The 13,731-nt window shown below is 39.6% G+C and overlaps 1 protein-coding gene across 1 annotated transcript in view; it reads right to left on the minus strand.

The window, feature by feature from the left end:
- GLIS3 (GLIS family zinc finger 3) overlaps positions 1-10,585 on the minus strand; it is a 176,086-nt gene extending 165,501 nt beyond the window's left edge. The window contains 1 exon segment of the mRNA XM_009884321.1: positions 10,201-10,585. Coding sequence (XP_009882623.1) covers positions 10,201-10,585 — 385 coding nt within the window.
- Between the last annotated feature and the right edge of the window lie 3,146 nt (positions 10,586-13,731).

Genomic DNA, 13,731 nt, shown 5'->3' on the forward strand with positions numbered 1-13,731 from the left:
CCTGCCCATGGCAGGGAGGTTGGAACTCGATGATCTTCAAGGTCCTTTCCAACCTAAACCATTCTATGATTCTATGAAACATTTTTCATTTTCTTAGAAGCATGTCAGTAACTGCTTATTCCTGAAGGTCAACCTCTAGAAATGTTGTGTGTACAAAGGTACAGCCTTGTTATAGAGCAAGTAGAATAATCAACTGCAACAACTGGCAATTTATGCAATTTAAAATATCCTGTCAGAAGTTACTGCAGTGCTCTCAGTCATTCATTGTAATCTAAACAATAGGTATCCACAGCAGAAAAAATTAATGTCTAAGATACTCAATTAGCAAAGCATTTGCTAAAGTCCTAACTGTCCAAATACTGGTTCTTCCTGAGCAGACAACAAAATTCATGACAGGAGTTGAATAGAACAATTTCCATCACAGAACACGGTGATTGCTCCAGAAAGGAAAACCTCTTTGTGATCACCTTGTCATAAGGGCTTCTAAAATGCCTTTTTTTTGATGAAAAGACAGCAGTAGCAAAATTGAACCATATTCTCTTTCAGCCTATTTATGTGTCAAACGGTTAGACTAAATAAGGGATAGATTTCTCTATACAGCTCAGGGAAAACCACTTAAACCACTGATTTTATCAGCTGCATGGTATCTGTAGAACAGACCATATAAAAACCTCAATGAACTGAGATTTTTACCACAAGGAAATGTTCCATTTCATCTGTTTAGAACTGCAGCTGGAGAACATTGCCTGGACATGTGTTTTGTTCTGTTGTCACAAGAGCCTACTATCAGCTGTATGCTGCATTAAGAGACTGAGAGAAAGGGCTCAGAGAAGCAAAAAGCTCATTCCCTCCTCCTACCCCTCATGATGCGAGACACATTCCTTATATCCCCTTCCCATTCTGGGGGGGACTATGGACCTGATCTCCAGCTCTTAGAAAGAATTCAAAAGTTAATCAGCTTCGGCAGCAAAGGTAGCCCTCTGACACCCAAACACTACTAGTCCTACCTCCTAAATCTCTCTAGAACACTGGGCCACAGAACAGCTGAAGGGCATGCTTGCCACCTGCGGAACTTCACAAACATCAGTACAAAATGGCAATATTTGACTTAGCCCCATAAATATGATGGCTAAATGCAGACAACAAACTTCTCTAGCTGTTCACCCAGTCTCAAAATTTCCCCCCCTTTATGAATAATCTAGATTTTTATTTTAAGACAGTGAGCAGAAAGCGTTCACTGGTTTTGCAAGATCAACTGCCAACAATAAATTATGAGATCAAAAACCGACCCAGACCCACCAGAACTGAAGATGTTTCTTTGCTGAAATACAGAAGTTGTACCACTTTACCATCAACCAACTGATAAAGTCACAGCAGTCAATAATGACTGTTTTGCCATAATTCTGTTTACCCAACAAGTTTACCGTGGAAGATAAAAGATAAAAACCACACTTGACTGCTGCAGTTCATATTATTGCAGTTTAAAAGACTACAGTAAGCATTTAATGGCATTTGTTCTGGTATCTTACAGTTAACATCACATTTAAAATTTTTTTCTTTGTTCAAGAGAGAATAACCACCCCATTTACTTATTCACTGTAGACACTTAGATCACACCCATCACTACGTATTGTATTTTCATCGCCGTCATTGTGACTTGCATTGCAGTAATGCCCAGAGGCTGCAGTAGTGGTTGTGTCTGTCACTGGGCAAACATAAAATAAACAAACTCTTCACCATGAACCCAAACAGAAAAGAGAGACAAATGAGGAGAGTGAGAACAGGGGGACCTAGAGATAAAATGGAACACAATAGTTCAAGAAGTTCCAGCAGCAAATACCACAGCAGAGACCAAAATAAAATTCTGACATGCTGATGTGAATACCCAGTTTTGACAACAGCATCAACTGAGCCATGTTTTTACATCCACATCTCTGCATTCCCTGCCCAATTCCCCATCTGCTGCACCCAATACATATTGATCCGCTACCTCAAGTCTGCTGAAAAGATGATCTACACTCTTACAACTAGCAGTGAAGGACACATTAAGTATAAGCAACACTTGCAAACACCGTACTGACCTGAGATGAAATTCACCCTGGAAGGGATAAGTGGTACAGAAACGCTGACAAAGGAACACATGCAGGCTATTTATAACCCAGTCAGAAACAGGTCAGATAGCTTGGATAATAAACTGTCTTACAGTGTAAGCCAAAGTTCAGGCATGTGAGCATGGTCCTTTTAAAAAATTGTACTAATTCCCCTAGCTCCCTTGAACTCTGAGACAGAACTAATTATCAAATTCAGCTTCGAAAAGACCAGCTGTAAGTAAAATAGAAAAGAAAAAACAAATCTCATTGATGCAGACAATTCCTGCTTTTATTCACACAGGAGTTATAGAATCGTAGAATCACAGCATATGTCAAGTTGGAAGGGACCCATAAGGATCACTGAGTCCAACTCCCTGCTCCACACAGGACTATTCCAGGTATTTACAACTGTGTGAGAACCCTGAAAGTAAATGAAAGACCATTTTTGCACTTTGTGTACAGAACAAATGTCAAAAGAGCCACTTCCTTCTCATTGTTTTCTGCGGGTGAGGGGTAGGAGAAAGCACAGCTAAACCAAAGCAAGTAGTAGGTATGCTTTCTGTTCACCACCATCAAACGGGTCTGCAGCAGTGGGGACCAAATGAAGGAACACAATACCATGGTGAAGATCATGTTACAGCACTGCTAGGAAAGGCAATATAGTTCAAGAAGAACACAACAGTAATATGAAAAAAAAGCCAAACCCATCTGCAGAATTCAGTATTTGCAATCATCTATGTGTGCTTAACTGTGCACCAGGCTGCTTTTTGACCCCCTGCTCCTCCATGAAAAGGCGCAAACAACCTGTTCACTCTCTGTAGGTGCACATGCTGAAATCAATTTTGTGGGCGAGATCAATAAATTGCACTTCAGGTGGAGATCTCAAAGCACCGTATAATTGTAAAAATAACTTACTTGAAATTGGCAATGAAAAGCACAGCACATTTCAGTGACTTACCCACATTCACATCGAAATACTCAAATCTTATTTCACGCAGAGGGAGAGGTGGCCTCAATGCCGTTTTCAAGAATTTTCAGGTACAAAACTCCCAGAACTTTCAGATTTCAATTGGACTTTTATTCCAAATCTCCCCTAGAAAAAGGTGGCTGAAATACGCATCTCTCTGTATGAAAACAGATTTTGTTAGTGCCACCTCCTGGTCATAACACAAAATTGAAAGATCATGCACTACGTTGAAGATTGTCGAAGTAAAGTGAAGATATAATAGTTTGGCCTGTTTTGGTTTGCTTGTTTATGCTGGCTTGACCTGAAGCATCAGATTTTCCTCTCTGCAAACCTGAAGGAGGATATGAAATTCATTAATGGTTTTTAGGATGACATAAGTGCAGATCCACAAGCATCCTTTAAGCAGTGACAACAGAGGGAAAAAAAAAAAAGCAAATGCTACGTTCCTGGAAGAGTCACCCTCTCAGGAAGGTATATCTGCCTTGATTTTATCCTTTAAGAATTATGCTGGGAGGACTTCTGCGATCTCTGCCAGTGGTTGTCCATGGGGTGGTGAGCTTGGTGTAGCCTCCTCCATCCAGCTTGCCAATGCTTTCTTTGCAGCCTTCACAGCTGGAGATGCCATTTGGATGCTACTGACAACAGCAAGCTGCCTTTATGGTGAAAACAGGTGTCATAAACTATTGATAAGTACACCCCATCTCCTTCAACTGTTTTGCCCCAGTCTGAAAGAATAATATTTGCTCTAAAAAAAACATAAAATATGACCTTTGCTTAAATATATCCCTTCGCTATACTGTATTTTGGATAGCTGCAATTCATTTTAAAGCTCACTTTCCAGGCCCACAAAGCAGAGGATAAAGGTATAAGGCTGGGTATAAGAAAAGTTAAATTACATTCTTAACACAGAATGGGTAAGTGTTGGCAATATGCCTAATACTCTTGAGGGATTTTGCAGTTCCTGTGTAAAGTAGATCCTTTTTGGCATTAACCCTAACACTCTTTGGGGAATTTCTGTAAGTTGCCTGGGGCCTTTATAACACATAGTCCAACATGCATTGTGGTATCACCAGCTATTTATATTATCTTAAACATTTTGTTCTTAAACAAAATTCTGAATGCGTAAGAGAAAGACTCTAAAAGTAGAGAGTCAAAGTCAATATAAATCATTGCCTTCCATCAGTTACATTCAAGAGTTGCCTGAACATCATTTATGTTCAGGAGTTGAACCATGCCTGAAACATGACAGATAGGAAAAAAAAACTTCAACCTGAAATAAGCGCTCCAAAGGAATGTCTAGCAAAAGGAATCTGTGCACCACCTTTTAGATAAAAATGAAGTAAACCTCTTGTACATTCTATGACAGGCATACCAAGAACCACAGTGAACCTTCTCAAACCCGACCAGGATTGCTGGGCATCCAGCCCTTAAAATGAGTTGCAGAATTAAACTCTAGGAGTCTCATGTTCTCAGCTGCACCCTTTTGGAACGTCCTAGATCAAACAAAATAATCCACCAGCCCTACTTTCTTCAGAATGGATTTCCCTAACAACTGCCAAAGCTGCAAGTAATCATTTCCTTGTCTTGATGGATCCTGTGGTGTTTTTCAAGCATATCAAGGCCACAGAAACATATGCAAAGCTGGAAAATGTGTCTTGCTGGATAAACTAAGATCATTATCACTTAATCACTTTGCTGTACCTAAACATGGTCAATAACCAGGCTTTAAAACTGATGACAATTGATTATAGAAAACAACTGAAAAAGAAAATAAGTCTTGAGTCAAGCTTTCTGCATAAGGAACTGCACAGAATACTGATGAACATCTTTTTCAGACTGTGCCAATTGACACATGAAACCAACAGTACTAGAGAGCAAAATAAGTATGTTAAAGAGTTTTCAAGTGTGGCTCAAGCTGCTTACTGATTAACACTTCTGCATATAACACTCCTCACAGACCTGTGCGGTTATTGTTCACAAGTGAAACAAGGCTCTCTTGGCAACTGGAGACAAATGACCCTGACCAAGTTCACAGTTCTCACACAGCTTAGCAGCATCGGAGCTCCTGCTTCTTCCAGAGCCTCTGGGGGAAAAAAAAAAATAAATCCCAATCCCAAGATTTAACACCTGTCAACTATTTGCAGCATAAGAAAAAGCCTTCACAATCTCCAACAGGAAACATGCTCATCTGACACAAGAACGTTAGCTAACCGACTCATTTTACTAGAAAATTTACAGTCCCATTTGGGAAAAAAAAAAAAAAAAAGGAAATAAAATACACAATTATTTTTCAAGTCAAGGAACAATCCTAACACTGCAGGAACCACAGAAGTGGAAGGTTACAGCTGTCTCTTCAATGGCCCTGGAAAGAGGAACAAAAGGAGTCCATGCCTATCTGCACAAGTCTCCCCATTTCTTACTAAAAAATGTCCAGATTTGCCTCTTTGAGTCCCATCTCAAGAATTTTCATGTCAACTCTTCACAACTGTCACATAGTCTTAGTGACATACCCACATTCCAGCTCTGGAGCCTCCAACATCGGAAAGACATCGACCTGTTGGAGTGGGTCCAGAGGAGGGCCATGAAGATGATCCGAGGGCTGGAGCACCTCTCTTATGAGGAGAGGCTGAGAGAGTTGGGGTTGTTCAGCCTGGAAAAGAGAAGGCTACGGGGAGACCTTACTGCAGCCTTCCAGTACCTAAAGAGGACCTACAGGAGGGCTGGGAAGGACTTTTTACTTGGGCATGTAGTGATAGGATGAGGGAGAATGGCTTCAAACTGGAAGAAGGTACATTTAGAAGAGATATTAGGAAGAAATTTTTCACTTTGAGGGTGGTAAGGCATTGGAACAGGTTGCCCAGAGAAGCTGTGGAAGCTCCATCCCTGGAGGTGTTCAAGGCCAGGCTGGATGGGGCTTTGAGCAACCTGGCCTAGCGGGAGGTGCCCCTGTCTACGGCAGGGGGGTTGGAACTTGATGATCTTCAAGGTCCCTTCCAATCTAAACCATCCTATGATTCTATGTTGACTATGCTCATTTTAGTAGAGCAGTCAGGGTGGAACAAAAGGGCAGACTGGTTTCCAAGCCTGAACTCCCCACACGTGCAATGTCACCTGCTGCCAGGGAGAATGGGGGATGCAAGGAGATGGCTACAGCTCTCGTGACTGAGAGCTGCTCACAATTTCCAGAAAGTCTTGCCAGACATACTAGCTCAAACCACAAGCACGGTAAGGAAGAGCAAAAGCCAGGCTGACAGGCTGCCTCTACCCTCCCCACATCCACGTTGGACCTCTCCACCAGGTTATGAGCATGGTGGCTGGAAGTGCAGCAGCTGCACCACCTCCACCAACAGCACCTCAGCATGGAATTTTGGTCACAGTGGAAATGTTCCATCAGCCAAATCCCAGCTGCATTAAGACTACAATATATTGTCTTACAGGACAGGAAAATCCACTCCTCAATTTTGAATGTACTGCCATAAGCATGGTAAGTATGATCGCAGCGAATTCAGACCTAGGGTCCAAATCTCCCAGCAGGTGCTTACGAATAATGCTGGGAGAAAAATACAAGGTGTCCTCCCAAACTCCCACAGCCACCTTCCGCAACAATTTACACCAGCAGGGATATGCTTATCTTTAATACCTCTTGAAGGACTTCAAAAACTTGTTTTCATTCACCACCAGAGAAACCAGTATAGGTGTTGAGCGTATTGGTCCTCCCAGAAAACATGTGTTGTTTTCAGAAAGATTTGGGATTTTTATTACTACATGAGACGTGAGAACACTCAGGATATGCCTGAACATAGTCCAACTCACACTCCCAAGTTCATTGTCTGCACAGAGGAGTGGATAAGACAAGCAAAAAGAACAGCTACTAGGTCTTCTAGAAAAAAATACTATTGAGATATGTATAAAGTGCAGATATGCTGGTAATAAATTCTCGAATACATAACTTTCGGCCATAACTACATTTAGATCATAGCTGTAATTTGAAGTATTTGAAATCTACATACTTTCAAAGAAAACCAACCTTCTTAACAGAACACTCATTAGAAAGCTGGATTTTTTAAACCACGTTATTTCCATTACAAGGCTTCTGTCAAAAGATCTGCATTGATGAGAGAAGTTAAAGGCCAGTGCTGGCCAGGTTATGGTCTTGTGTCTTCCCTTACTGTTCTCACCCTTTTCCCCTTTCTGAGCTTTCACCTCAGTAGATACCGTCAGTAAAGATCTCTTTCTAAGCCTGAGAAAATCTAAAAGGTGTGAAACCACTCATTCACAAAATGTGGTCAAATACACATATCAAACAAAATGAAAGAATGCAGATTTCCTGCCAAATACATGTACTGTTATGTCTTCATTTCGCACCTAATTTCTTTGTGAAAATATCTAATATGGGTACACAAAAGTATGTATTCCTAGCAAAAAAAAATTTTAAAAAAATTCACTGTACTAGGACATTTTTCTGTACTGAAAAAAATCCACTGTTATACCACTTTCTTTTTCATACGCACAACACAGTACTAGAAAGCATATTCTACCATCAGGAGGGAAAGTAGCTGAAGTCAGAGACGTTCACCAGTGCAAGTTCAGACTTTCTTTTTTTCTGCACACAGTATACAGCACAACGTGCTTCAGTTTCTCATCGTGCACAAAAGCATAACAGTTTTTCTTAATGTGATTTAGGTGGCATTCTTTCTAAAAATCATCTCCTTTCAAAGTTTTGTAACATTATACAAGATAAAGAGAGCCTTCATGCAAAGTAAAGACTCTCTGCATGTTGTAGTTACTGTAGATTATTACTATCGTCTTTTTGTGCACTAAGCATGACCTCCTGTCAAAAAAAACCCCACGACTCAGAAAAAAAGAAGGCACACAATTGGATTGCCCCAAAATGTTCTGTTCTTTCCTCCATCCCAAACTGAAGCTCCTGGTTTGTTTTGTTGAACTGTTTTATCCATTATTGAAAGAATGCAGGGGAACTATTCCAACACCACCACCAGGTCATTTTGTTGTGTATCTTGCTGCTTTTACTATCCCATGTGTTTCAAAGTAAAAAAAAAAAAAAAACAAAAAAACCCACATAACAAAAAAACAGCAAAACCAACTTTGAGCAGTGCAAACCTGTATAACTGATACTGAGACAACTGTGAAAGGAGAACTGTTGTCTTCTCAAGATGAAGGTTTTACTAAAATAAGTACCTACTAAAAGACATTTCCCTCCACGGACCCCCCCACTAGAAAAGGACAAAGTATGAAAAAGCTGCACAAGCATAAACCACCTGCACAGTTTTATAAGGTTTACAGTCTCATACACTGTCGTAGTTTAGACATTTACATACATGCTATGCTTTATACAGCATAGTAAGGTTTAAAGTCTTAGAAAATTATCTGGACATGACCAAGTGAATGACACTTTGCTCTTCCATAGTGGGCATGTTCCCAGCACGCATAATCTTCAACTCTGTAAGTGGTCCTGCTAATAACAAGAACTTTAACAAATGAGGAATTAGTAAAACCAATCCATACAAACACATAATCTGAAGTCCATTGTATCTGAAGTCCACAGTACCTTGTCTAACCAGCTCTGTTTATACATAAGCTTCCCTAACACCAGCCCTTCAGCTGAATTCTCTACTCGTTATTCGACAAAATAACAGACTTCATTACATATGCGAGAGCTAATCAGGTCAAAAAGGAAAGATGGAAACGACAGCAGCTAGGAACAGGGCGGTCAGGCAGAGCGGATCAAAATCCGCAAACCAATGGCATTAAACAAGGTGATGCTCTCTTCACCCTGTGGTGCTGCTCTGCAACACATACTGCAGGTGGATTAGCTGTTATGTAGGGCTATTTTAGAGATTCCAGCATGGATTCCCTGGTTTTAGGCATGTAATTTTGAAGACAGCTGGAATCAGGCTCTACCAGCAGTGAAAGACCGAAAAGTTCCCCCAAAGCTCATCACGGGAGGAGTCCACCTCTTTTCACTGCTGCAGAAGCATAAAGCTATATGCTGTAAATTACACCCACCACCACCACAGCCAAGCGAGCACCAGACCGGTGATCTCAGAGGTCACCCAATGAATACGTATATGCATAACCACTGGTCTGACTCAGCAGAGCACTCAAGCATGCAGTTAACTTTCAGCTTGTTCTGAAATGACGCTGGTTTCAAGCCTGCAAACCTTGCTCGAGAGGGACGGACTTCCCAAGGTTTCAAATGGAAGTAGTGAAGAAAAACAGAAAACGGAGAGAAGCAACATACTTGGAATAAAATGGGAAATCTCTACCTCCTTTTCTGCACTTTCACTCAGACACCAACCCAAGCTTTTCTTGGTATTTTAAACTATTTAATTCTTTTCTAGACATTAAATTCTCATGTCTACGTACATTAATTTTCAAAAGTATGATACCAAAACTCCTCCAAAACAGTATCCCCATCTCCAGCACGAGCAGAGTCAAGAAGTACTAAAAACTTAAAAGTTCTGTTTTGACTTCAAAGACCCAAGAGCAGACAGGCAAGTACTTTCTCATAGACAGGTAAATCTCTGATGTACAAGCACGTGCCACAGAGAACCAGCCTCCAAATTTTGTGAGGGCTATGCATCGTTATTTTCTACGGCATAAACAGTGGTTCCAAAAAATGGATTGTAAATCTATGGTCGAGATATGCTCAAAAAGTGCTTTACAGCTCGTCCAGCCTAAGCGCTCTGAAAAACATTGCTGCTTTCATCAGTAAGCAGCTGTTAGTCACCAGTGGAAAGCTGTGTTCATGCATCCAGGAAGGAGTATTTCTGATAGCACTCACGAAATTCTGGTGCCACAGAACGTAAAATGACCATCAGATTTGTTGAGTCAAGAGGTTAGGTTAGCAAAACAAAGTCGAACTACACTGTTTATAAAGAATCTTTGGACAATTTAGGGATTCTGAGCAACTGCTGTGTAACACAAACCCCCTGGGAATAATCAAACTAAGAATTACTTTTGTGGAAAATAGCAAAACATTTTGTTTCAGTATCTCTTCCTTTGTAGTAAGAAAGTGATAAAGAAGAGACTGGATTCCATCTACTAAAACCAATACCATCAGGGTACGTGATATTGGAGAAGAAATGCTATTACTAATAGCAATAGAAAAAGGAGTCTTACCTTCACCCGTGCCTGGGGAGAAAGTATTTCCAAATTCTTGCTGTTTTGGCCTTAAAGACTGTGGGGCTGGCAGTCCTGGGGGCTGTGGGACTTGTAATAAAGGCTTCCCATTTGTAACCACTTGTTTCCTGGGACTTAGAGCAGGAAAGTGAATAGTACTGTCAGCGATGTCGCTCTGAGGAGCTACCCCTCCTCCAAGGGGCATCTTTAAGTGTAGGCTGGCAGACAAGTTTCCAATAGCTGGGCTTGGGGTGCTGCTATTTGAAGATGGGCAGGGCGTTTCTGCATGAACTCTGATAGGTGGGATCTGCTGTTCACTGATCATCCTAGGTCCATGAGGAACACCTGTTGTCCGATGGCTCATACTGCATGACCTCCCATTCATTTTTAAGAAGTTATTGTAATCAAAGTGTGTTTTTATAGACCCACAGCTATGACTGACATCAATCCAAAGTCAGTAAGTAATCCATTGTGTATTACGCCTGTTTAAAAAAATACACAAATAAAAATAATTTATATTGTAGTAAATAAATACACGAAAGAGGACTGCATGACTGTTAACTTTGTGACATTACTGGTAATAAGAAACAAAGCACAAGCACTATATGGTCTGTCAGGAAGAAAGAACAAAGCCAAGCAATGACTTAGAGCTCTACCAGGGACAAAACCTGCCTCTTCAAAAGCTTAAGTTTGCAATAAGGTCAGCTGCCTTCACATTAGCTAAACCAGCCATGAAATTAAGTGAATGGTGACCAAGTGCAAGAAGGCAGCCAGGAGTGAAAAGACTCTCTGGTAGGGAGTTGTCATTAGGGCGAACATGGGTATCACTCCTTTTTCTGCCATCTCCACCATCTATTAGTTAAAATGATGCTGAAAAGCACATCCAGTAGGCCAGTACTCTGCAGATATAGACAAAACAGGAAAGAGATACCCATTCACACTCTAAAGGATGTGCATACAACAAAATGAAGAGGGACCAGCAAAACCATAGAAATGCCTCTTCAAACTCTGTGGCACTTCAGAATAGAAAAGCGTGGCACGAAAGCACAGCACAGAAGCATTCATGAACATAACTGCAGTCACATCAAAAGTAGATGCTTATTGTAAGCCTACAGATATGCTATAATTTAAATGCAGTCATACAGTAGCAAATTTTCAAGGACATTTTTCAAATTATATCAATAATTTTTGAACTCTAATTTTTCATCGCTTATGTTTTCCTGTTATTTAAATCTTGACAGACAGGACTCCTAAGGGGAGGGGTTTGAGAGATCCTTTCAGCCACAACATACCCCAAGGCAGAATCAACTAGATCTAAACATTTCCTGACACAAAAATGATTTGTAGGCAAAAGCCGCACTTGTCAGTGTAAATCACTGGGCTAAGATGTCGCACAGATGGGGTAATTTCAGCTTTAACTCAGCTGAACAGCATATGCCCAACTTTCATCACCAGGTTCATATGCTTAACATTAAGCACATGTTTAAGTCGTTTGTTCAATCATAGACTCAGTGCCTAATTAACTTGTTCAGACAACCAAATTAAGTTGACAGAAATAAAACTGAAGTATGTCTTCAATTACAGTTTTCACTCATGTATACATTTAGGTTTTAATGAAATATTATGATCTTGCTGCAGCAGAACACTGAACTGTAACTTTTACCTTCAGCTCATGAGATTTTCAACACTGAAGCCAATAAGATTATAACCAGTATATTCATGACTGAATTTCATGTAAAGCCTTCATACTCAACCCTTCACTTATTATGATTCTGCAATGTCTCAATTTTCTCTGTGAACTGCCAAAAAAAAAAAACGAACAAAACCCTGTTTATTTTGCAAAACTGCATTCACTTCCAGATTAGAGTAAAAGTCATCTAAGTGTCTGTTAAGACATAGACTCATAGATACTCACACACACTCTTCAGTTAAAACTCACTAATAATGAAAGTCCTGAGCATATTACCTTCAAAGGCAAGAGCAAAATCCCTGCTGACATTAATGAGAGATATGCCCTAACAACACTTAAATGGTCATAAAACATTTAGTCTACATAATATTTCTCATTGTTACATTTTTATATTATGGGAATAAAAACTGTAAAGCATAGCAATTAAAAGCAATATTATTTATTTTCATGCCTGGCTGAAGCATAAATCACTCTCTGCAATTCAACCAAGGACAGGGAGAGCTGAACGTTCTTAAATTCTCAGAGTTTATTTTAAAAGCAGAATGTACCTTGCCCTAACAGAGGTGACTAGATCCTTAGAAAAGGACATAGAAACAAAGGCAGTTGTTTTGCTGGCAAGGCTATACATCATGTCACTATAAATTGCCTACAAATAAAATTCATTCTTGCCTGTAATTCTTGTCTGCAATTTTACCTACATTAGAAAAGTACTGATATAATCAAGAAAAGATTATACATGACAAACGCATTAGCTTTACCCAACAAAAGCACCTTTATTTTAATCAACAGAATAATGTTTCTACATAGCTTACACAGACCTGCCAGCCCTATAAAATTCAGGTCAATATACAACTTATGTTGTTAGTAGGTTGGTGTCCTTTGCTATTCTTCTCTGGTAATATTATATATTACAATAAGTAAGTGTTCTGTGCTATCATTGTCTCAATTTTATGATTGGCTGTTGCTGGTTTTTTTACACTTGACGAAAGGCCTCTGGGCCCGTAATTTCTTTCCTCATGCTAGTAAACTGTATTTTGAACCAAAGAACCTGAAAGTACAAACAAAACAACCTTTTTTGTGAAAGCAGAAACAAGTTAGGTAATTTCTCTACATTTTCTTCCTCTAGTCTCCTTCCTGATTCTATTGTGAAAATGTATAACATTACATTACATTAACATGCAAATCAGCACTTCCTTTCTTCAAAATATTAAAGCACCTTGGAGAGCGTAACTTTTCCCATTTTTTTTAAATTATTATTTTATGGTATTTTTGATGTTATTTACTTGTTCATGAGTGGCTTTTCACTAATTACATTTGTTTAGCATGAACTTCCATCGTGAGGTCAGGACTTTCTTATATCAAAGTCAGAGTGGCCAAACTGATTCAAACCAAAACAATGGATTACCTAGAGCTGCATTAAGGCACATATAACTAACTAAATGTCAACTGGACGTGAATTATACTCTAAAAGTCTAATTGACTTTTGCATCAGATCCATAAATAGCTCCCAATTATAGTTACCTGCAACAGTAAAAAGACATGATAAATTTCTACCTAAAGTAATCTTGGAAATTGTAGGAATACAGCACCAATTACAACAGCTCATTTAGAAATAAGCTTAGAAACCCTGAACAGGGTTGAAGTTTAATGTACAAAGTTAAAACAAAAAAAAAATGCAGAAAAGAACACTATCCTGAGACTGAATGGCTGTGCTGACAAATTCTTTTGTTCTACCAAAGGAACACAAGCACTTGCCACCTTTTAATGAAACATTTCTGCCCATCAGTGACATATTGTAGTGACCTTTTCATGCTCCCATGGATGTTAAAGGAAACACAATT

The sequence above is a fragment of the Charadrius vociferus genome, unplaced genomic scaffold (genome assembly GCF_000708025.1).
Source record: "Charadrius vociferus isolate BGI_N301 unplaced genomic scaffold, ASM70802v2 scaffold183, whole genome shotgun sequence".
Lineage (NCBI taxonomy): Eukaryota > Metazoa > Chordata > Aves > Charadriiformes > Charadriidae > Charadrius > Charadrius vociferus.